General features: G+C 45.4%; 1 protein-coding gene across 16 annotated transcripts in view; it reads left to right on the forward strand.

The window, feature by feature from the left end:
* Window positions 1–24,734, forward strand: part of abi3bpa (ABI family, member 3 (NESH) binding protein a) — a 365,809-nt gene that overhangs the window by 77,011 nt on the left and 264,064 nt on the right. For all 16 annotated transcript variants that reach the window (XM_086006969.1, XM_086006965.1, XM_086006953.1 and 13 more), the window contains exons 5-6: window positions 14,439–14,626; window positions 15,908–16,008. In XM_086006969.1, the coding sequence (XP_085863095.1) occupies window positions 14,439–14,626; window positions 15,908–16,008 (289 nt within the window). The remainder of the gene's footprint in view (window positions 1–14,438; window positions 14,627–15,907; window positions 16,009–24,734) is intronic.

Below are 24,734 nucleotides of genomic sequence, written 5' to 3' on the forward strand. Positions count from 1 at the left end.
TTTTTCTAAGGAATGCAGAGGGCAATGCAATAATGTTGGAAGTGTTCTGTGATTACATAGAAAGCTGATAATGCACCTTACTTATTTACAAAAAAAATGTATATTCTTTTGATGATGGATATCAGTGGGACTCTTTCACATTTTTGGCATCCAGTGACCGGATCAATCACTCCCAGGTTCAAGTATAGCACAGCCACCCTTATGAACTCTCTGACTAAGACTAGCAATTCAGTGCCAATGTGTGCTGAATTATAGTTTTATAATGTGGACTCATGCCTACAATGAAGTAGGGTTGAGTGTGCCAATGCTCATTTCATGGATGACTTTTGCAGCTGTCCGAGAAAGAAAGGATTTTCATTCCATTAGTCTGGGTTGAGAGCTGAGGAAGTTGTATATTAGTGAATTGTGACTTTCTGTTCCCTAATATCTGTATTTATAATTTATTTCAAAAATAACATTTGGAGTTGGGTAATTATCACCATTATGATTGTGTCCGAGTGGGAATTGTGTTACTATAGAATCTTGAGAATATATTATCAAAACTCAGGTAAGTGCCTACAACTGTTGTTACTAAAGGGATGTTATTGCTCCCATTGTATTGGGGGAAATTCAGTTCGTGGGAAAACCGACTTGCACTAAAATCTTTGTTGTATACTTGAGTAGCCCAATGCCACTAAACGAAAAATTCTTTGTCTAATATCATGCTGCTATCACATTACTAATTCACAGACCTTCCAACCTGAGGAAAATTTTAAGAGAGTGATGTGCCAAAGGCATGAGGTGCAGCCAAAATAGCCTGGGATTCAGGGGTTGCTTTAGACTCCAGAAACGTTGGGTTGGCACACACCCTTCATCTATTTTGTATGATTAAAAAATATACCAGTAAACCAAGATATATGTATGTGTATTAAAAATGCAGATAATTATTTAGAAATGAAGGTATCACTGAGTTTGAAGGTATAAATTTTCTACTGGATTTATGATGATTTCCATAGAAATCTGGCACCAAATTGATAATATAATACCAGGGTATAATGATGACTTCGGGATTGAAGTCACTGTTGTGTTTCTTGCCAAACCCTTGAGAAACAAGGCTGCAGTGTAACAGTTGGCACTCACATATTGGCCCAGAATTTGCTGTCAAAATAACAGGGAGTTTAATGGTGCTCGTCGTTCTTAACGTGTAAATTGTCCAGCACCTGGTGGCGAGGGAGAGAATTGCGGATAGCCACATGTTGCTGGACGATTTGTGCTGCTTTACCACTAGCCTCGCATAAACGGCAGCTCGCCCTCCACCTCCCTGTGAGTTTCATGAAGTTGCTGCGTATGCGCATTAATTGACAATTAAACTCAGTGTAGAAAGTTAGGGCTGGTACTTAGTAACATAGGTAACTTTTTAATGAGGAGATTTATGTTCTTGCATTGCCAGTCAATCTTTCCGGCCCAGAAAGGGGCCAATTTAAACCATGGAGTCTCATTCCTGCTGGTAGTAAATGGTTAGAGATTTTTAAAATTTAAATTTTTAAACTTTTTTTTCTTACTTTTCTTTTCTGTCTTTCTTTTCTCTCTCTCTTAATCTAGTCTTCCTTTCCCTCTCTTTATTTCTCTTTATGTACCTGACTTGACTCTAACGTGCCCACTCTAACTCACCCTCCATTTTCGTCTTTCCTCTGTTTCTTCCTCAATCCGTCAATCTCATTAGTTAAAGAGCGAGACCGATTGTCCCGTCGTTCTACGAGGTCCCAGATGCCCATTACCCTCGCTGCGCCATTATCAGCTCACACTTCCAGCAACTTACGGGGCAAAAGATTTCGAGCTTAAGGGTGAGGGAACTAATGGGTCACGCTGTGAGATGCCCTGCAAATTCTGATCCCTGGTCAAGTTCATTACTAATGTAAATCCAACCCCCTTGGGCCTGCAGATTGATAGGAGTAAATACGTTATGTGTGTGGAGCTGGATGAAACTAACTGCATACACAGAACACTCTGGTATCCTGTGCAATGTAAGTGGTGTTTGGGGTTTTGGAAGAAACAGGAGTGCAAGTGAGGCAGCACTGTTTAACATTGGTGCTATTATTTTCTTAGTAGCAGCATTGAGGTGAGGGATTAATATATGCAAATTGGGATGAAGTGAAGCTGTTAAGGCTCTTGGGCCAGAAATTCGGGTCGGAGGCTTCCCGCGGGTGCAAGCCCCCGACCTGCACTTACCTACCGCGCCGGCTGTTGTGCTGTGGGCCCGCATGGGATTCTGATCCTGGGCCCCCTCCAGCTGCCGGCGCGCAGTGCTTGCATATCCCAGGGGCGCAGTTAGTTCGAAGCGTCCCCTGGGATCACGTGGGCCATGGAGAGCCAATCGTAGCAGGGAATCTCTATTCATAGATTTGACAGGAAGACCTGGCAGTTAATATATGCAAATTGGGATGAAGTGAAGCTGTTAAGCCTCAATGGGCCAGAAATTCGGGTCGGAGGAAGGCCTGTCAAATCTATGAAATAGAGATCGGCCCCAAAACATAACTAAAACTTCAAATAAATCACATTTTTAAAATTACTATAAATTACATAAAATAACTATTTTAAACAATAATTTAAATTTTTGAAAAAATTTATTACAGTTTTTAACGGGGCTAAAAATAAACTTACCTTTTAAAGTATTTAAAAATAATAAACCTGTGGAAAAAATGTTTTAATTTTACTTAATTCACCATTTACCTTGTTAAAAGCCGGCCTTGCGACTGCTTTTTAAAAGCATAGCTGCTGGAGACTTACCCTCCCGGAGAAACCTGTAAAAAAACAGAAGTTCCAGGCGTACGCGCTGCCTCTCCGGCGCACGTGTTCGACCTGTGAACCCCTTCTTTCAAGGGAACAGAAGTTCCGGTTTTCCGCGCATGCACAGTGCATGCACGAAACCAGCACTTTCGTTGGCCCTACGCATGAGTACCCAGCGTGCACTCACCCGTGGGGACTCGAATTTCTGGCCCAATGTCTTTTTCATTGCTACCCGTGTTGCTACCAACAGTTCTTTCAAAAGCCCATAAACCATGGGCCATCAAAGTCTGCCACTTCCAGAGGTATTTAAAGGGATTCGCACCTGCTGTCAGATAAAATGCTGGAAAGTTTTTGGAGACAGTTTGCTTTTATTGAATTGTGGTTTTTGCTACTTAGGCTATTTTCAATGCTTGTAGTGGATGTACAACATTCTGGCAATGCACTTCTTCACGAGGGGTCCTTCTGGGAATTCCACTCTGGCTAGTGATGAAAAGCAACAGGAGGAAGGACCAAACTAAGCTGAAGCTGCAGGTGGAGACCATATGGAAGGAGGCGAACTCACAAGAACCCTTGCCCTTGGCAACAGATTGTATAGGCCCAGGACAACATACCTGAAGTTCTCTGAGGAGCAGTGCATAAGGAGGTTATGCATCTCCAAGGAGGCGGTCACACAGTTGTGTCACCTCCTGCAACAAGACCTGCAACCAATTGTTAGAGCTAGAACAGCATTGTTTGTTTCAGTCTAGTAGCTGTGAGGGTAGCTGAATGTCTGAGTGCAAGCAGAAGGAGCTGTAGTGAAGTGTCCCATTGTGACCGGAGTAGAGCCACAGGAATCAGGGGAGGGAAGGATTGATAGTGCTGGTGTTAAATTAGGGTGGTGCACAGTTGTACAGAAAGTAAGAGAAGTGAAAAGAGAGTCTTTGGCAGTCCTAGTGAGGTCATTAAATTTCTTCCTGCACTACAGTCAGGTCCTGGGAACAATGCTGCTCTCACTGACTTGCTCAGACACTTCTCCATTGCTGCTGATTAATTTGCAGGGCACCTGTTGTCAAAAGGAAGAGAAGAGGACCTCCTTCTAGTTGCTCACTTCCTGCAAGGTTGCATCAGAGAACCAGAGGGCTCTGGACACCGTCTTGCTGCCTGCAGCTTCAGAAATCCACTGTCCACTATTGACCATTGAAAAGTGCACTTCCCTTTTAAGTGTCTTTAAGCAGTGGCTACCCTGCCAGATTTCCTGCCCTCCAAATCGCGAGCTGTCTATAAGGAGCATGATTAGTGCTGACAGCATGGCGATTCAATTTAAACGAGGCCCAGTAAGGAAGATCGATCGCCGACTACATTGGGTGGGCAGAGCAGAAGCCCTACCCACTGTAATGTATGTACCTTTAAGGGGGGAACTACTTTCTACAGCTCATGTATACTGTAGTACCGGCAGTGACCACACCTGTATATAATGCTGAGTAGTAATTTGTTGTTTCAGTTGCAGTTTGAACCACGTTGAGTAAACACCTGTTGTACCGTTCTCTGCAGGCCTTTTCTTATTATTACATGGACGTAACAGTGGCGACGAGCAAGTTCGAACCTACCTGCAACTCTGCATCACCTCCCAGGGATTCGCTCCTGGAGAACAGTGGAAGAAGGTCGAGTCCAGAAGCACGGGCGTTGACCACGGGCAACCGCCCAGTCATCCAGCGGAGATTTGAGCATTGCAGGGGAGGCTGTCGAGAGCCAGGCTTGGCTTTCCAGTCACGGTGGTCCAGCGAAACGGTGTGGCAACAGGTACTGCGCAGACCCTTCCCGGACAGCGACGGGCTAGAGCCCGACCGAGCGGCACAGAAAAAGGCCGAGCAGCGTCGACGGGGGAGAGAGAGAGGGCAGAGCGCACAGGGCGCAGCCGGTGTTCAGGACTGAGCGGCGTCAACGGGGGAGAGAGGCGAGAGAGAGCAGAGCGCAGCCGGTGGTCAAGGGCCGAGCAGCGTCAACGGGGGAGAGAGGCGCGCAGGAAAACGCGAGGCCCTGCCATTGCCATGAGGACCGCAGAGAGCGGCGTTGGCAGCAGCACAGGAGCAGCGCACGAAACCCACAGGGCGTCGCCGTTTGCTACGAGGACCACCGAGAGCGGCGTTGGCAGCAGCGTGGGAGACGCCATTTTAAGCCGCAGCGGGGAAGAAAGGAAAGCGCGGGAGACGCCATTTTAAGCCAGTCTAACCACACCCAAAAATGCCGAAGAGTGGCAGTATCACAGCGTTCGACAATGAAGTCGAAGATTGGACGACATATGTCGAACGCATAGAAGTATACTGCAAGGCGAATGAAGTGCCAGATGACAAGAAAGCGCTGGTATTGTTGAATTCAATGGGTGCAAAAACATATGGCTTACTACGAAACCTAGTAACCCAAGAGAAGCCAGTAGAAAAGGATTTTGAAAACATAGTGTCAATCCTACAGGACCACTTAAACCCCACACCGCTGCTGATAGCAGAAAGATTTAAGTTTCACAAAAGGAACCAGCATAAAGATGAAAGTAATGCTGAGTATTTAACGGAACTGCGCAAGCTATCGAAACACTGCCAGTTTGGAACGGGACTAGCAGATACTTTAAGGGACAAGTTTGTGTGTGGGCTTCAAAGTGAAGGAACCCAGAAATGGCTTCTATCAGAAAAGGATCTTACGCTGGGCAAGACTTTCAGCATTGCAGTATCACATGAAGCAGCAGCACGGGGCGCTGCAGAGATACAACGGAGACCGCAAGAATATGGCACAAACGAAATGTCATACGGAACAGTGAAGTGCTATCGCTGCAGCAGAACAACACACGACCATAATGATTGCTGGTTCAAGGACAAAGTGTGCAGACAGTGTGGAAAAGTAGGACACATAGCAAGAGTCTGCAGGTCGGGAAAGAAAACCAGCAGCAAGAAATCTCCACAGGAGAAGTACAAGAAGGTACATAAGGTGACGGAGAGTAGTTCAGACGAACAGAAGAGTGATACAGACTCCGGAAGCAAGGAGCTGGGTTGTCTGAAACTACATAATGTGATCAAAATGGAGGATCACCAAACTATCTGGGTCACGCTCAAGATAGCAGGAGTCCAAGTGAAAATGGAATTGGACACAGGATCAGCCGTAACAGTCATAAACCGAAGGGACTATAAGCGGCTATTCTCACATATACCCTTGAGAGATACAAAGATTGTCTTGAAGACGTACACGGGGCAAAAAGTCTACCCCAAAGGAAAAATAAGGGTGAACGTTATATATAACGGCAAGGAAACACCAAAAATGGACCTATATGTATTGCCAGATGGAGGACCACCACTACTAGGACGTGAATGGATCCGGAAGATACAGCTAGATTGGCATTCCATACAAGCACTGACTGTAGATGCCAAAAAGGATGACGACATCACACCTGGACGACTGTCAAAAATGCTAATTGACGCACAAGAAGTGTTCCAGCAGAGATTTGGAACACTAAAAGGCATAACAGCGACGATCAAAATAGAGGAAAATGCAAGCCCAAAGTTTTTTAAGGCCAGACCGGTACCTTATGTGATCAGCCCAGCCGTCGAAGCAGAGCTGGAAGGTTTGGAACATTCAGGAGTACTGTCCAAAGTGGACTGGAGCAAGTGGGCTACACCCATCGTTCCTGTAATGAAGAGGTCGTTGAGTAATACGCCTGGGGAACCAAAGAAGGTTCGCATCTGTGGGGACTTTAAGGTGGCAGTGAACCCAGTCCTTCACGCTGTACAATATCCGCTTCTGCGGATTGAAGATATTTTCGCCTCGCTATCTGGAGGGAAACGCTTCACTAAGATTGATCTGGCCCAGGCGTACCTGCAGATGGAGGTAGAAGAAGCCTCGAAACAGTACCTCACGATCAACACTCATAAAGGTCTCTACCAATACAACCGGCTGGTGTTCGGGGTAGCATCAGCTCCGGCTATTTCGCAAAGGGCAATGGAACAAGTCCTGCAAGGGATTCCAGGGACCCAGTGTTATTTGGACGACATCCTGGTCACGGGCGAAAATGACAGTGATCACCTCGCCAACCTGGAGCAGGTGCTCACTAGATTGAAGGAATATGGGCTCCGAGCTAATCGCCACAAATGCGAGTTTATCCAGAAGCAGATCTTGTATTGTGGCCATGTTATTGATAAAGAGGTGTTACATAAGTCCCCATAAAAGATTGAGGCAGTAGTCAAGGCTCCAGCACCGGAAAATGTGTCACAACTGAGGTCGTTCCTCGGGCTGGTGAACTACTACCATAAGTTCTTGCCGAATTTGCCTACCGTACTACACCCACTGAACACCCTACTGCAAACGGGGGTACCATGGAAGTGGAGTGACGAATGTAAATGAGCTTTCCAGAAGAGCAAAGCATTGATCACATCAAAAGAGGTGTTGGCTCATTTCAACCCAGCACTACAAATTCGGTTGGCGTGTGATGCATCACCCTATGGCATTGGAGCGGTGCTGTCGCACAAATTCCCAGACGGCTCGGAGAGGCCAGTAGCCTTTGCGTCTCGGTCACTAACCTCAGCCGAGCGTAACTACGCCCAGATTGACAGGGAGGCCCTCAGCCTAGTGTGGGGAGTGAAAAAGTTCAATCACTATCTGCACAGGCAGAAGTTCACCTTGCTGACTGACCACCAACCACTTGTCTCCATCTTTAATCCAAAGAAGGGCGTTCCGGTGATGACTGCGCAATGGCTACAAAGATGGTCCCTTTTTCTAGGGGCGCACCAATATGAAATCGAGTATAAGGGCATGAAACAGCATGGAAACGCTGATGGGCTATCACGCCTGCCACTGCCTACTGCGGAGGAAGCACCAGCAATGGATCCTGTCGAAATATTTCATTCGACTATAATTGAATGCTTGCCAGTAACTAAAGCTGGTATAGAGAAGGAGACCCGAAATGACCCGACACTGTCTCGGGTATATGATTTGACGGTGAAGGGATGGCCAGCACATGGCGACTCACTGTTGCCAGCATTCTCATCCAGAAGAGAACAGCTGTCAGTATGCCAGGGGACCTTGATGTGTGGATCCCGAGTGGTAATTCCACCCAAGTTAAGGGAGAGAGTGCTCAATGAGCTTCACAAAGGTCATCTGGGAGGGGTGAAAATGAAATGCCTTGCTAGGGCTTATGTGTGGTGGCCGGGGATCGATCAGCAAATCGAGGACCTGACAAAGAGCTGCTCAGGATGCCAGAAGGTCCAAAATGCACCACCACATGCCCCTCTACACCCATGGGAGTGGCCCTCATCGCCATGGCAACGGGTGCATATTGATTTTGCTGGTCCATTCATGGACTCAATGTTTTTGATAGCTGTGGATGCGCACTTGAAATGGCCTGAGGTGATCAAAATGTCCTCCTCCACCACGGAGAAAACTATTGCAGTCCTACGGACCATTTTTGCCAGGAACGGCTTGCCAGAGCAGATTTGCTCTGATAACGGACCACAGTTTGTGTCCGAAGAGTTTCGAAGATTTATGAAAAGGAATGGGGTAAGGCATTACACATCCGCCCCATATCATCCAGCCACAAATGGATTGGCTGAGAGGTTCGTACAAACCTTTAAAAAAGCAGTAAAGGCCATGTGCGATGACGACATTCCACTGCAGCATAAGGTGGACAATTTCCTGTTAGCCTACAGAAATGCAACACATGCAGTCACCAACCAGGCCCCGGCCATGATGTTCTTTAACCGAAGGTTGAGATCTCGTCTGGATTTGCTGAGACCAAATGTACGAAGAGATGTTGAGAGTAAGCAATTCCAGCACATCAATGAGAAGCCGACAAGGAGCTTCAATGTAGGGCAACCAGTCTTGGCCCGCGACTACCGAACAGAGAAATGGCAACCAGGAACGATATGCACACGGCAGGGGCCACTAATGTACACAGTGGACGTTGGGGAGAGCATCGTGAGACGCCATGCTGACCAGATCCTAGAGTCACAGGAACGAGTCAACCCCATGCCTCGCCCATACGTACCTGGTGATGAACCCGACGTACAGGTAGCATCTACCCCAGAAACAGTAGCATCGGAAGCTGATGAACCAACCGACGACAGGGGGCCAGAATCGCCTCCGCACCAAGAGCAAGACACTCGGGAAAGGCGCTATCCAGAAAGGATCAGGAAGCCTCCCCAAAGACTGAATTTATAAATAGACTATTTTCAGCTAATGTTGCATGTTAAAAGTGTTAATTGTAATTCGTTTGATATTTAATTGTTAAATGAGTGTTATGGTACTGTTAATCTAAAAGGGGAGGAATTGTAATGTATATACCTTTAAGGGGGGAACTACTTTCTACAGCTCATGTATATTGTAGTACCGGCAGTGACCACACCTGTCTATAACGCTGAGTAGTAATCTGTTGTTTCAGTTGCAGTTTGAACCACGTTGAGTAAACACCTGTTGTACCGTTCTCTGCAGTCCTTTTCTTATTATTACATGGACGTAACACCCACCACACGCATTTGCTATGCACCTGAATCGAAGATTGCCCCCATGATGATAACAGCTCAGTGTCAGGCTCTTTTATTTATGGTATAAACTTGATATTATACTTCGAGTTGGCCATATTTCTGCTTTGGTGCTGCAAATGTTTTTTCAGTATTGCTCTGGTGCTATCGAAACCAAATGTGACAGACACATCAGCTATTCAAACAAAATATCAAGTTTCTGATGCTAAAGTTAGGACAGAAAGGAAAGCTGTTTCTAATACAACAGTTACAAAACTGCTTGGAGGGGAAAAAATGATTACAAATTAGACCAGTATGTCTGAGTGATATTAACGAGGGCAGTAAAAAGAAACTGTAAAAGTACATCATGAATAGAAAATTAAAAAAAAGAGAATACAGGGAATGGAGCTAGAAATGGACAAATAACCTAACATAGTACATAGAAAAAAATCAAGGAGAAATATTTCAAAAATAGAAATAATTTAATCAAAGAAGAAATAAATGATGAGGTTGAAATGAAGCAAGAAATAAAACATAAAAGCAACAGAATTTAAAAGAACCTCTAACTAGCAATCTTGTTTTAGTTTTAACTGAGTCAGCCACTAGAGGCTACTTTAAAAATGAATGTGACCAGAAAAATTATCCCAAAAATAAACATGGCAAAGGCAAAAAAATGAAAGTGTGCTGAGCCTTACTAAATATAATAAATAATGCTATATTTGTATAAGTACTGCTGTACTTTAGCGTTCTTTGATATGTAAACATTTTGGGTGCATAAGCAGAATTTAATTCAGTGATGCTGCAGATAGTGGCTGTGTTTAAACCCTGAGGAGTGCTCGCATTTTAGCGTAGTTTCAAAAGGGGAACCAAGGTTACATTTTTGAAAGTGCTCTAGAAACAGAAAAATAGGAGCAGGAGTAGGCCATTCGGCCCTTCAAGCCTGTTCTGCCATTCAATATGATCATGGCTGATCCTCTATCTCAATACCATATTCCCGCTCTCTCCCCATACCCCTTGATGCCTTTTGTGTCTAGTAATCTATCTCCTTCTTAAATATATTCAGTGACTTAGCCTCCACAGCTGTCTGTGGTAGAGAATTCCACAGGTTCACCACCCTCTGAGTGAAGACATTTCTCCTCATCTCAGTCCTAAATGTCCTATCCCATATCCTGAGACTGTGACCCCTTGTTCTAGACCTCCCAGCCAGGGGAAACATCCTCCCTGCATCCAGTCTGTTTAGCTCTGTCAGAATTTTATACGTTTCAATGAGATCCCCTCTGATTCTTCTAAACTCTAGTGAATACAGGCCTAGTCGACCCAATCTCTCCTCATACGACAGGCCTGCCATCCCAGGAATCAGTCTGGTGAACCTTCACTGCACTCCCTCTATGGCAAGTATATCCTTTCTTAGGTAAGGAGACCAAAACTGCACACAGTACTCCAGGTGTGGTCTCACCAAGGCCCTGTATAACTGTAGTAAGACATCCTTGCTCCTGTACTCAAATACTCTTGCAATGAAGGCCAACATATCATTTGCCTTCCTAACTGCTTGCATGTTTGCTTTCAGTGACTGGTGTACAAAGACACCCAGGCCCCTCTGTACATCAACATTTCCCAATCTATCACCATTTAAATAATACTCTGCCTTTCTGTTTTTCCTACCGAAGTGGATAACTACACATTTATCCACATTATACTGCATCTGCCATGTATTTGCCCACTCACTCAACTTGTCTAAATCGCCTCGAAGCCTCTTTGCATCCTCCTCACAACTCACAATCCCACCTAGTTTTGTGTCATCAGCAAACTTGGAAGTATTACATTTGGTTCCCTAATCCAAACCATTGATATATATTGTGAATAGCTGGGGCCCAAGCACTGATCCCTGCGGTACCCCACTAGTCACCGCCTGCCACCCCGGATAAGACCCATTTATTCCTACGCTCTGTTTCCTGTTTGTTAACCAATTTTCAATCCATGCCAGTGTATTACACCCAATCCCATGTGCTTTAATTTTGCACACTAACCTTTTATGTGGGACTTTATCAAAGGCCTTCTGAAAATCCAAATACACCACATCCACTGGTTCTCCCTTATCTATTCTACCAGTTACATCCTCAAAAAACTCCAGTATGTTTGTCAAGCACGATTTCCTTTTCATAAATCCATGTTGACTTTGTCTAATCCCATTGCTATTTTCTAAGTGTCCTGTTATCACATCCTTTATAATAGACTCTAGCATTTTCCCTACTATTGATGTTAGGTTAACCAGTCTGTAATTCCCTGTTTTCTCTCTCCCTCCTTTTTTAAATAGTGGGGTTACATTTGCCAACCTCCAATCTGCAGGAACTGTTCCATAATCTATAGAATTTTGGAAGATGGCAACCAATATATCCACTATTTCTGTGGCTACCTCTTTTAGTACTCTGGGATGCAGATTATCAGGCCCTGGGGATTTATCGGCTTTCAGTCCCATTAATTTCTCCAGCACTATTTTTTTTACTAATATAATTTCCTTTAATTCCTCCTTCTCACTAGACCCTTGGTTCCCTAGCATTTCTGGGAAGTTATTTGTGTCCTCTTCCATGAAGACAGAACCAAAGTATTTGTTTAATTGCTCAGCCATTTCCTTGTTCCCCATCATAAATTCTCCCGTTTCTGACTGTAAGGGACCTACATTTGTCTTCACTAATCTTTTATTTTTACATACTTGTAGAAGCTTTTACAATCCACTTTTATGTTCCTTGCAAGTTTACTCTCATACTCTATTTATCCCCTCTTAATCAATCTCTTGGTCCTTTTTTGCTGAACTCTAAACTGCTCCCAATCCTCAGGCTTGCTACTTTTTCTGGCAACTTTATATGACTCCTCTTTGGATCTAATACTATCCTTAATTTCTTTTGTTAGCCATAGTTGGGCCGCTTTTCCTTTTGTGTTTTTGCACCAGAAAGGAATGTATAACTGTTGCAATTCATGCATTTGTTCCTTAAGTGTTACCCATTGCCTATCCACCGTCATGCCTTTTAATGAAGCTTCCCCAATCTATCACAGCCAACTCACTCCTCATACCTTCGTAGTTTCCTTTGTTTAGATTTAGGACCCTAGTTTCGGATTGGACTTCTTCACTTTCCATCTTAATGAAGCTAATCTAAAGCTATTTAACTGGGAAATCTGTGGTGGACTTAAATGGCCAGTATTATTTTTTTAGAGCCTAAGAATGAAAGCCAATCTTATATGCAGGAATTTCTGACACAAAAGGCCATCCCAGATCCCTCTTTAAGAGGCGTGAACATTATAATCAAAAACAAACTGGTTAATTTTAGACGAGTTCAACTGAGTTAGACGAATCAAACAAATACCCTGTTGCTCATTTGGTTTTAAGAGCCCACATTGAGTTTATTAAACCCAGTAGTTTGCTTTTATAAGTTTTTATTGGCTCATGAAGTATTTTTATCTAAATGATGCATATAACGGTAAATTTGCAGGCAGACATGACGTCAATGCCCTATTCCAGAATTTCTTAAAGTCTAACTCTTGCCAGATGCAGTGGGTTTGTTAGGCTTTGTTTGTAATAATATTTTCTAGTAACTTATGTCACAGTTGCTGGATACTTTTCATTTCAAGTGTTAGCGTTAATTAATCCCAGATGAGCAATGGCACAGGTTGGTTTGGTTTAGGGTTCTACTGACATTGCTGGCGATGTAGTAGCGGATACACTGCCGATTGTGTAGGGCATTTATTTTCTAGGGAAGTCTGGGCACATGTAGTCACTGATGTAATGCAGGAAATACAGCAGCTAATTGACACACAGCAAAATCCCACAAACTGCAATGCGATAATGACTAACTAATCTGTTTTAGTGATGTTGGTGGATAAATGTTGACCAGGACACCGGAGAGAACTTACCTGTTCTTCGAATAGTGCCATGGGATCGCTTACATCTACTTGAGAAGGCAGACGGGCCCTCGGTTTAACATTTCATCTGAAAGATGGTACCTCTAACAATGCCGCACTCCCTCAGTACTGCACTTAAGTGTCAGCCCAGATTATGTGCTCAAGTCACTGGAGTGGGGCGTGAACCCACAACCTTCTGACTAAGAGGCGAGAGTGCTACCAACTGAGCCATGGCTGACACAGAAGACAAATGGAGTTGAGGTATAGATCAGCTAAAATGTAGTAGAATTGCAGAATAGGCTCGAGGGGTTAAATGGCCCACTCCTGTTCCTATGAAACGCATACCAAGGACATGAAAGGGACAATCCAGGATATTTTACAGGATATTTTCAATAAGATTCTTTATAGCATACTGTTCTCCTCACATTTCCATGGCTTTCGGGATATTGTAGCTTTTTGTAACGTAAACAAATCCAAATTGCTCTTGATTTACAATAATATTCATGCCATACCTCGATGGTCTTCATTTAGTTGGACACCTTCTTCCAGACCTCCTGCCAGGTCCCCCAAACAGCAGAAATAGCAGTGATTCTACGTACGATGAGTTGCTGTGCCTCCTGCCCTCTTTGCATTCGAGAGGGCTGTCCCCTCCCCAAAAAATGAGTTATTGTTGCTCCATTATTGTCATCACCAGCATTTATAGGGTCTCATCTCCAAATCAGCGTTTTATCTGCTGGCGTTCAGATATTTTCTCCAACGATTATGCCCTCTGGATGATCCAACTTTTTGACAGTTATGTTGTTTGGGTGGCTTATTCGCTACTTGAGAAGTATTAAAGGATAATCGCTGCAGTGCACTGTGATTTGCTGCTACTGTTATATTGTGACAATCGCATTCTCACAAACTTTACATTTGAAAGCCGCGTGTCCTTGTGATTGCATCAGAGGTCAATTGATTTTTTTGAAATCCATGCTTTTTTCCTGTTTTTAGTGAAAAAGGGGAATGTTGGGGCCTCTGTTTCATTGCATTCGTGGGCTTCTTGACACGTGAAGTCAAGCAGTTGCCTTACTCCATTTGAAAGATGAGATCTTCAGGATGTGTAGCTCACTGGGATGAAATTTATTTTTTTATAAAACATGCTGTAAACATGTTGTTATTGTAGTTATATTGGACCCATGGTTACTATAAATGGATTTTCCATCTGTGAAACTGTCTCATCTTATTGTATTGATTGATATTAGATGGTCACACTGTGGACAAGCAATCTCTCTAATCAGCTTGCAATGCTTTTAAATTTTCCTTTAGGCATTATACTGTTCGGTACAGAGAAAAAGAAAAAAGCAAGAAATGGCTGTATCAATGCTGCCCAATGAGTGAAACAATGATAGACAATCTTAAACCAAATACTGTTTATGAATTTGGGGTACGAGTTACCAAAGCAAAAGAGAATGGTATCTGGAGCAAGCCCACCAGCTACGTTACTACTGTGACTTGTAAGCTGCCTTTTGTGTTATATTAAGCTACTGATATTGTATTATTTTATTAATTATGCATTCTCTCCATTACCCCTTTGTGTAAATTGCATTGAAAATATTCTTTAAAAATTACCTGTTTTAGCTCGGTGGTGTAAATTAAGGTGCTTGCATCATTTTTTCACATCTTGCATAACCAAATTCAATGACCTGATACTTGAATTTGCTAACCATACATTTGACTAGTTTGTCAGATCTTGGCCAGCCATTAGGTTCAGTGTCTGCACAGTGGTACTGCATCTAGGATGAAAAGTTTGTATATGGCATCTTGCCCAATATCCAGCACCCTTCCTTTTGGTTGAATATGGAAGGCCATTAGAAACATAGAACATAGAAAAATAGGAGCAGGAGTAGGCCATTCAGCCCTTCAAGCCTGCTCCACCATGCAATATGATCATGGCTGATCCTCTATCTCAATACCATATTTCCGCTCTCTCCCCATACCCCTTGATGCCTTTTGTGTCTAGTAATCTATCTATCTCCTTCTTAAATATATTCAATGATTTAGCCTCCACAGCCTTCTGTGGTAGAGAATTCCACAGGTTCACCACCCTCTGAGTGAAGAAATTTCTCCTCATCTCAGTCCTAAATGTCCTACCCCGTATCCTGAGAGTGAATGTTGTGAACTTTAATGCCAAACATTCTGCCTCTATAGATTATTTTAGGTGAACAATTATACCCAATTGCGAGGGTGAAAAAAGTCTATTAAAAATTGTTAATATTGATTCACTATATGACACGACCAATTATAAAATTAACAGAAGTGACCTTAAGTTGAGGTTAAATTGGACTCGTTCCCAGTTCACCTTATACAGGGATGAGGGACTTCAGTTATGTGGAGAGACTAGAGAAGCTGGGATTGTTCTCTTAGAGCAGAGAAGGTTAAGGGAGGAATTGATAGAGGTGTTCAAAATGATGAAAGGTTTTGCTAGAATAGATAGGGTGAAATTGCTTACACTGGCAGGAGTGGCCTCCTTCTGTTCTGTAAGATTCGATGAGATTATTTTTGAACTACAGCACTTGTCCTCCAACTACAAAGCTGTATTAAGAATTGATGAACGATGGTCTATATATTGATATAATGGACAGTTGCACTTAATGAGAGTAACACACAACAAAAGACCACAAAAATATTTACTAATGTATGATTTAGGAAATAGATTAATATGCTTTATATCAACTCTTTTTAGGTTTATATGCTCAATGTGTCTGCAGCGTAATATATGATTTTGTTTTGTGTAGCTTCGCCGACGAGCACTGAAAATGACCAAAGTCAAAAGGTAGCAAAGAAATTTGCCGTAAACTTCAACAGTGGAAATTTCAAGAACCTAAAGAAACCTGAGGTATATTCCTTAGTCACATTGGTATCTAGCAGTGTATCAGGAACTGCCTGCCAAAATGTATCTAATTTCATCAAAGAAAAAATAAAATCAGTTATGGAAATCATCTGTTTTTTATGGCAGTTAGCTGATTTACCTCAATGCTCCAAGAGTGATTTAATCATAAGAATATAGGCCTAGAAATTCGGTGACGCCCTGTTTGGGGCGCCAAGCTCACCTGGGCGCCGGAAGTCCCGCCCCGGAAGGAGCCGATTGCGCCAGCGCGATATTCAGTTTCAGCGCCCCAAACGGAAGCGGGGCACTATTCGAGGCGCCCCGCGTCCCTCTTGGGGCGCTGAAACGGAATATCGCAGCGCAACGTGCCGCAGCGCCACACGCTGCAGCACGGCATGCTGCAGTACTGCAGGCCTTCCTCCCCTTCTTAAAGGGGAGGGACCTGCACCATCGCGATCAGAGATCGCGAGTGCCGGCAAAAGAGCCCGGCACTGAGTAGAGGTGCCGGGCTCTTGGGACACAGCCGGCGACCGGCGTTACCCAATATCGCGATCGGGGCGCTGCGCACACCGATGACGTCATCGGTGGCGGCGCAGCGCTACAGGCTAACGCCGCCATTAGCGCCCCGCTAAATTTCGCGGGAGGCGTGGCCAGTGGCGCTAAAGCCACTAAGTGCCCTCTTTGGGCGCTAACTGGTGGCGCAGCCCACTGAATTTCTAGGCCATAAAGTCCAAACTCTTCGAATCGGAGTTATGCAAATACGCAAGAGAATTAGGGGGAAAAATTGGGTCGCGCCCCCTTTGGGATGCTAACTTCGTCGGGGCCCGAAAAAATTAGTGTCCCTGCGGCCGAAATTCATCGGTAGCACCCCAAGAGGGAAGCGGGGCGTTACTGGAAGCGCCCCGCCTCCCTCTTGGGGCGCTGCAAGGGAATATCACGGCGGTACGTCACGTCGCACCGCGGTACTGCAGGCCTTCCTCCCCTCCACAAAGGGGAGGGGCCTAGCGCAGCGCAACCAGGGGCCCAGCTGGGCCACCAGGGATCGGAGTGCCGGCAAAAGAGCCCGGCACTCAAGAGAAATGCCGGGCTCACGGAGCGAAGCTGGCACTCCGCAGGGGGACTGCTGAGGAGGCCGGGGACGGCAACGGAGGCAGGTGCTGGCAGGCGGCCAGGAACAAAAATGGCCGTCCAGCACCTCGCTTTTAATTAGCGCCGCCACGGCCGCAGGTAGCCCCCCCCGACCCCGTCGGACATAGCACCTGGCGGTAAGTTGGGGGTTGATACCGAGATCGCGGTCGAGGCGCTGCGCACGGCAATGATGTCATTGCTGGCACGCAGCGCCGTGGAGCGCTAATGGTTACCGCCGCCGCAAACCTCCAGCTGAATTTCGTGGGAGGTGTCGGCGGCGCCGTACCCAGCGCCAGTTGCTTTTTGCCCCATTAGCGCCCTCTTAGGGTGCGAACGGGAGGCGCAAAGCAACCGAATTTTTCCCCCCCTAAGCTTTAGAACTAACAGACTCAATTTTGTTGATTTGAAGGATCCAGACTTTGGTTAAAATGTTGCTGATTTAGTCAGAACAGTGAGGGGATTTCTCTATCAATACTACCAGCTTATATGTACAAGTGAACATTATTTCATTTTGACCAAACCAAAACTCACGAGGGATTTCTACATAATAGAAAGATAAAAATGAAAGAATAGCTGTTTTGGATTATATTATAAAATTTTACCGTAATTAAGCTGTTCCAGATGACATTGTAAACGATGGAAATGTATCAGAGTTTTGTTCCTCACTGTATAAGCCAGTTTTTTTTTAATACTTTATAGAACCTTCTATTTTGCTGTCTGGTTGATTACTTTGGCTCGTACTGCCATTTGGGTTCATACCTTCTATATTTTATTGTTTGGGTACATTCAGTGGAGCATGGCAGAAAGAGAAGGGAATGTGATTATTTTTTACATAGTATATTTCACATGACAAGAGGAGAAAGTTGGCAGTGATACCTTTGCACCATGTTGTCAATGGGGTCCAGTACATTATCCAGTAAAACTACTTTAAAAAATTTAATCTTTGCTTCCTGTAGGCCTTTGTACAGTGTTTTATGAGAAATCACAATTGATTCATGTAGCATTCATGATGTAGGTTTGGACCATGTTGCTCATTCTAATCAACGGGGTATAACATCTTGCAGGATGAAAATTGAGCCGTATTGAGACTGAGTCCATTCAGTCCTCTGGACATTGTGTAATAATTCAATTTTTGAAGTTTCAAAGATATACCTCTGTGACCATCATGTTGGACATCCATGATTTGGTGCAGTGGAGTCTTCTTTATGCAGGAAAGTACTTTTAAGACAGTACAGCTTTTTTGAAAGCCTTATAGTAGCAAGTATCATTCTATAAACCTGGAAATTGCTGTGGACATACATAGTTATATTGGCAGAAATGATGTAGGTTTGGACCATGTGAACATGCATGTTTCCCGCCTGTGCAGTTCTGTGAATCACTGTGCTGATTCCCTTAGGCGGTACGCATTCTTGCGCAGATGTGCATTTACTTCAGTATCAGTGTAAATCTGGTACTATACACTCTTTAAAAGGAGCAGGGAGCATGCAATTTCCTGTTTCCGCATTTCTTTTACTTGTCGGGATATAGCTGATGCTGGCAAAGCCACATCTCTAGTTACTCTGAGGTGGTGGTGGTAAGCTGTCTCCTTTAACTGCTGCAGTCATTGACAATGGTGTTAGTAGGGAATTCCAGGATATTGACCCAGCAATGATGAAGGAATGGTGATATATGTTCAGGTAGGATGGTGTTGTGTGACATGGAAGGCATCTATAACGGTGGGGATTTTGCAGAGGAGGCCAAGTAGGATCATCCACTCAGCACTTTTGGCTAAAGACACTTGCAAACATTTCAACCTTATCTCTTGCATTCAAAAACTGGGGTCCACCATGATTGAGGATGGGGATGTTCATGGAGCCTCCTCCTCCTCCTGATAGTTGATTTTTTGTTTCCAATATTACAACAGTGACTGCACTTCAAAGCTGTAAAGCACTTTAGGACATCCTGTGGCCATGAAAGGTGCTATATAAATGCAAGTCTTTATTTCATTCTTTTTGTCTACCACCGTTCTTGACTGGATGTGATAGGGCTACAGAGTATTTCTCTGATCGTTTGGTTGTGGGACTATACAGCTCTGACTATCATCTTCTGGTTTTGGTGTTTAGCATGCAGATAGCCGTGTGGTAGCTTCACTGGGTTTGTGCCTCATTCCAAGCTATGCCTGGTGCAACTCCTGGCTCGTCCTTCTACATTATGCATTGAACCAGAGTTGGTCTCCTGCTGTGATGGTGATCAAGGATTGAATGATGTACCGTGCCATGATATTACAGATTGTGGTGGTATACAATTGTGTTGCTGAATGGATGCCCAGATTTGGGCTGCTAGATCTGTCCTTGCTCTGTTCCAGAACAGTGCTCACTTCTATCAAAGTTATTGTGGACAAACTTGTCTGTGACAGATAGGTTGATAAGGAAGAGATCAAGTAGAATACTTATCCGTTGATCTGACTGACAGCTATTACACAGGATTACATAGGATACATGGCAAAGAAACAGGCCATTCGGCCCAACAAATCCATACTGGCGTCTATGCTCCACTCGAGCCTCCTTCCGTTTTTCCTCATCCAACTCTGTCAGCATAACCCTCTATTCCCTTCTCCCTCATATGCTTATCTAGCCTCCCCTCAAATGCATCTATACTATTCGCTTCAACCACTCCCTATGGTAGCGAGTTCCACATTCTCACCACTCTCTGGGTAAAGAAGTTTCTTCTGAATTCCCTATTTGATTTCTTGGTGACTATCTTATATTAATGGCCTCTAGTTTTTCTCTTCCCCACAAGTGGAAACACTCTCTCTGTATCTACTCTATCAAAACCTTTCATAATTTTAAGGACCTCTATTAGGTCACCCCTCAGCCTTCCGGCCTGTTCATCCTTTCCCGATAGGTAAACTCTCGCATTTCTGGTATCATCCTTGTAAATCTTCTCTGCACCCTCTCCAGTGCCTCTATATCCTTTTTATAATATGGCAACCAGAATTGTAAGCAGTACTCCAACTGTGGTCTAACTAAGGTTTGATACAGGTTTAGCATAACTTCCCTACTTTTCAGTTCTATCCCTCTAGGAATAAACCCTAGTGCCTGGTTGTTATAAATCTCATCATTCATCAAGAAACTACTCGTGAAATAACGCTGGACGGCCAGCTGGTGGCGCCGTCCAAGGAGTATAAATACTCGGGCGTGGGCCCAGCTTGCCAGGGACATTTTGTAAGACAAGGAACTAGTGAAGTACAACTAGACCTCCATGTTTTGAAACAAGTTGATTAAAGCCTTGCTTTATACACAAACCAAGTGCGTAGTGAGTTTTATTACGTCACTGGTTTTCTTTTTTTATGGCCTTGTTAACCTGTGTCACTACTTTTAGTGATCTGTGTAATTGTGCTCCGAGATCACTTTGTTCCTCTACCCCACCTAGACTTGCACCCTCCAAGTAATAAGTGACCTCCCTATTTTTCCTACCAAAACGCAATACCTCACATTTATCGGTGTTGAATTTCATTTGCCAATTATATGCCTATTCTGCTAGTTTAGTAATGTCTTCCTATAATTTGTTGCAGTCCTCAGTATTAACTATCACCCCCCCCCCCCTCAATTTGGTGTCATTTGCAAATTCAGAAATGTCCTTTATGACATCTGTAAATCCTTTCCTCAAACCTTCACCATGTAGAAGCCTGTCAAGAACACATCTTTAAGATTTGAGCATAAGGCCTCTACAGCAACAGTCTGCTGTCTGTGGGACTTTGCCTTGCACAGATTGGCTGCTGTGTTTGTCAAGATAATAGTGACTGCAATTGAAAAGTAATTCTTTGGTTAAGAAGTGCTTTTGGAACGTCCTGAGGAAGTGGTAAGGCACTACATAAATGCAAGTTCTTTATTTGTTTCTGTTCCTAGGAAACCATAAGAGAATTTAATAAGAACATAAGAAATAAGAGCAGGAATAGGCATATGGTCCTTCGAGACTACTCCGCCATTCAATAAGATCATGGCTGATCTTCCACCTCAACTCCACTTTGTGGCCCTACCCCCATATCCCTTGATTCATTGTAATGTGCTGGATTAACACATGGCAGCACTGCAGTCCACTGTGGAGTGAATGCAACTAACACTGTAATAGAATCATATCTGACCTGAGAGTAAGTAACATAGGAGTAATGTGCAGTCTACTATCCAAGGAAGCCTGTAGCCAAGGTCAGACATTCTTGGAGGAACGATACAGTCAACCATGAGGGAATGTTTCTCTGACCTTATTAATGGTCTACCATTAATGGTCTGCCCTAACAGTGGGACTTCAGATGCAGAAAGCCCATGCCAGATAACTTTGAATACCACACACAAAGGCAGTGGCTCCTTCACTGCAACTGTATAAAGCACTCTGCACTCTGAAACCTGATACATCATGAATTGCTGCTGATTTTTCCGCCATTCCCTTCAAATTGAAATCTTCCAGTTAGATGGGCTGACTTGCACAGAGATACTTCCACATATACATAGTCACATGATGATAAACTTAGCTGGATTTCAAGGATGAAGACCAGAAACTATAACCCATGGTCAGTGGTTTTCTGTTGTTGTGCTCACCAGCCTGCAATTTCTCCTGCCCATTAAAATTAATGGGGGAAAATCACAAGCTGGCGAGACCACGTGGAAAACCCTGGCACATAGATTAATGCAATACTCTGTGATGAAATATTCCATTCATCACTGCCTGTGACTGTGGTTGGTTTCAGGTTTCCCCTTACCATTGTATTGCCTGTGACTGTGGTTGGTTTCAGGTTTCTCCTCACCATTGTATTGTATATTGGAATGTATGGAATGTGTTGTGTGTAGGGCTCCGCCCATACCGGGCCTCTATGTAAGCCAGCTCAGTCTGGCCTCATATCCAGTACTGCAGAGTTCCAGATGGAAGATACCTCTCTCCACTGCGTGTTATCTTCTAAGTTAATAAAAGCCTTGTTTTGTTCCGCTAACATCGAGTCTCGGGATTATTGAGGCACATCAATTTTATTAACTTATTTTTCAACACAATGGATCAACTCCTGAAACTCGAACGTTTGGATTTGGATCAGCATGCTCCGGACGCATCAGCACGCTTCGGACACTGGTTTATGTGTATGGAATTCTTCCTGGACAATTCCGCAGCCGTCAAAGACGCTACGGACGCTGCGAGTATGAAACTCGGAATTCTGCGGAATTGGGTAAGCCACCGGGTTTACCCCCTCATCCAAGACGCCGACACGTACCTGGCCGCCTGCGACATCTTAAAGGCGCATTACCAGCAGCCTACGAATGAGGTGTATGCTAGGCATCTGCTCGCCACTCGCGCACAGCGACCTGGGGAATCGGTGGAGGAGTTCCTAGGCACCCTGAAAATGCTTGGCAAAGACTGCAAGTGCCGAGATGTAAAAGCCGCAATGTACACCGACGAGCTTGTTCGCGATGCCTTTATCACAGGCCTCAGCTCCACTTACATCCGGCAAAGACTGCTGGAAAAAACGGGATTGGACCTGAAACAGGCTGCGGACACCGCGCGATCCCTGGATGTGGCCCAGAGAAACTCGGACGCCTACTCTTCAGCCCGCGCCGTCCACGCCGCCACGTGTGCACCAAGGGCGCCGCCATCTTGGAAGGCATCTTCCCCGCCCGGCAGCCCGACACCGTCGGGGCCCCGCTCTCCCCCCAGAAGCCCTACGACAGCCGCGACGCGTCGGGGACCCAACTGCTACTTCTGCGGGCAGCCAAAGCACACCAGAAACCTGTGCCCGGCGAAAGGCACCACCTGCTTTAAGTGCGGTAAGAAGGGGCACTTCGGGAAGGTGTGCAGAGGGAACCCCGCCGGAAAACCAAATCCCACCACCGCCGCGTGAGCGGCCATCTTGGACGCCATCTTGCCCGACCTCGTGGGGTCCGCCATCTTGTGAGCAGACAGCGTGGACGCCATCTTGTCTCGATCAGGGCCCTACAGTGGCATCGGTCACAGTGGACCAGACCAGGCCCCACCCGCTATCCAAATCAATGGTGGACATCGAGGTAAACGGGTGCCGGGTTAAATGTTTAATTGACAGCGGAAGCACGGAGAGTTTTATCCACCCTGAACTGGCACAACAACTCTCCCTAAAGGTGGTCCCTACTCGGGGTACCATCTCTATGGCTGATAAAACCCAGACATCGACCATTCTGGGTTACTGCACGGTACAATTGTCCGTTAACGGGACTGTATACGATAATTTTAAAGTATTAATCATGAAGAATCTATGCGCGAGCGTGATCTTGGGCCTGGATTTCCAGTGCAACCACCAAAGCATCACGCTCAAGTACGGTGGGTCCCAGCCGCCCCTCACAGTGTGCGGCCTGGCTACCCTGAAGGTAAAGCCGCCTTCGCTATTCGCGAACCTTACCCCTAACTGCCGGCCAATAGCGACCAAAAGCAGGAGGTACAGCTGGGAGGACAGGCGGTTTATCGCAACCGAGGTAGACAGGCTCCTGAAAGAGCGCATTATTGAATGCAGCAATAGCCCGTGGCGCGCCCAAGTGGTGGTGGTAAGGGGTAGCGAGAAGAAACGGATGGTGATCGACTATAGCCAAACGATCAACAGGTACACCCAACTAGACGCCTACCCGCTACCCCGCATATCAGAAATGGTGAACCAAATCGCCCAATACCGGGTGTTCTCCACCATCGACCTCAAGTCAGCGTACCACCAGCTCCCTATCAGACCAGAGGACCGCCCGTACACCGCCTTCGAGGCAAACGGACGCCTCTACCAATTCCTCAGAGTCCCCTTTGGGGTGACGAATGGGGTCTCGGTCTTCCAGAGGGAGATGGATCGCATGGTCGATGACCACCACTTGCAGGCAACCTTCCCCTACCTCGACAACGTCACCATCTGCGGTCACAACCAGCAGGATCACGACTCGAACCTCGAGAGGTTCCTGAAAACCGCACAAAAACTCAACCTCACCTACAACGAGGACAAGTGTGTTTTCAACACCATGCGCCTCTGCATACTAGGCAGCGTGGTGGAGAATGGGGAAATCGGACCAGACCCCGACCGATTGCGCCCCCTACGGGAGCTGCCCCTGCCCAACACTCCCAAAGCCCTGAAAAGGTGCCTGGGGTTATTTTCTTATTATTCCCAATGGGTCCCCAACTACTCCGACAAAGCCCGCCCCCTCTTGAAAGCATCCTCTTTTCCGCTCTCTGCTGAGGCCCACGCCGCCTTCAAAAGCATTAAGCAGGATATTGAGCGGGCCACGCTACAGGCAGTGGACGAGAACACTCCATTTCAAGTGGAAAGTGATGCGTCTGACTTTGCCTTGGCGGCCACCCTCAACCAGGCGGGGCGGCCCGTAGCTTTCTTCTCGAGGACCCTCCAAGGGCCCGAGATCAGACACTCCTCCGTGGAAAAGGAGGCCCAAGCCATCGTGGAGGCAGTGCGCCACTGGCGCCACTACCTAGCCGGCAAACGCTTCACCCTACTTACCGACCAGCGGTCGGTAGCGTTTATGTTCAATAATAAACAGAGGGGGAAGATCAAAAATGATAAGATTCTTAGGTGGCGGATCGAGCTCTCCACCTTCGAGTATGACATCATTTACCGGCCAGGGGCCCTT

The sequence above is a fragment of the Somniosus microcephalus genome, chromosome 14 (assembly GCF_052327205.1).
Source record: "Somniosus microcephalus isolate GS21.2 chromosome 14, FLI_Smic_1.0, whole genome shotgun sequence".
Lineage (NCBI taxonomy): Eukaryota > Metazoa > Chordata > Chondrichthyes > Squaliformes > Somniosidae > Somniosus > Somniosus microcephalus.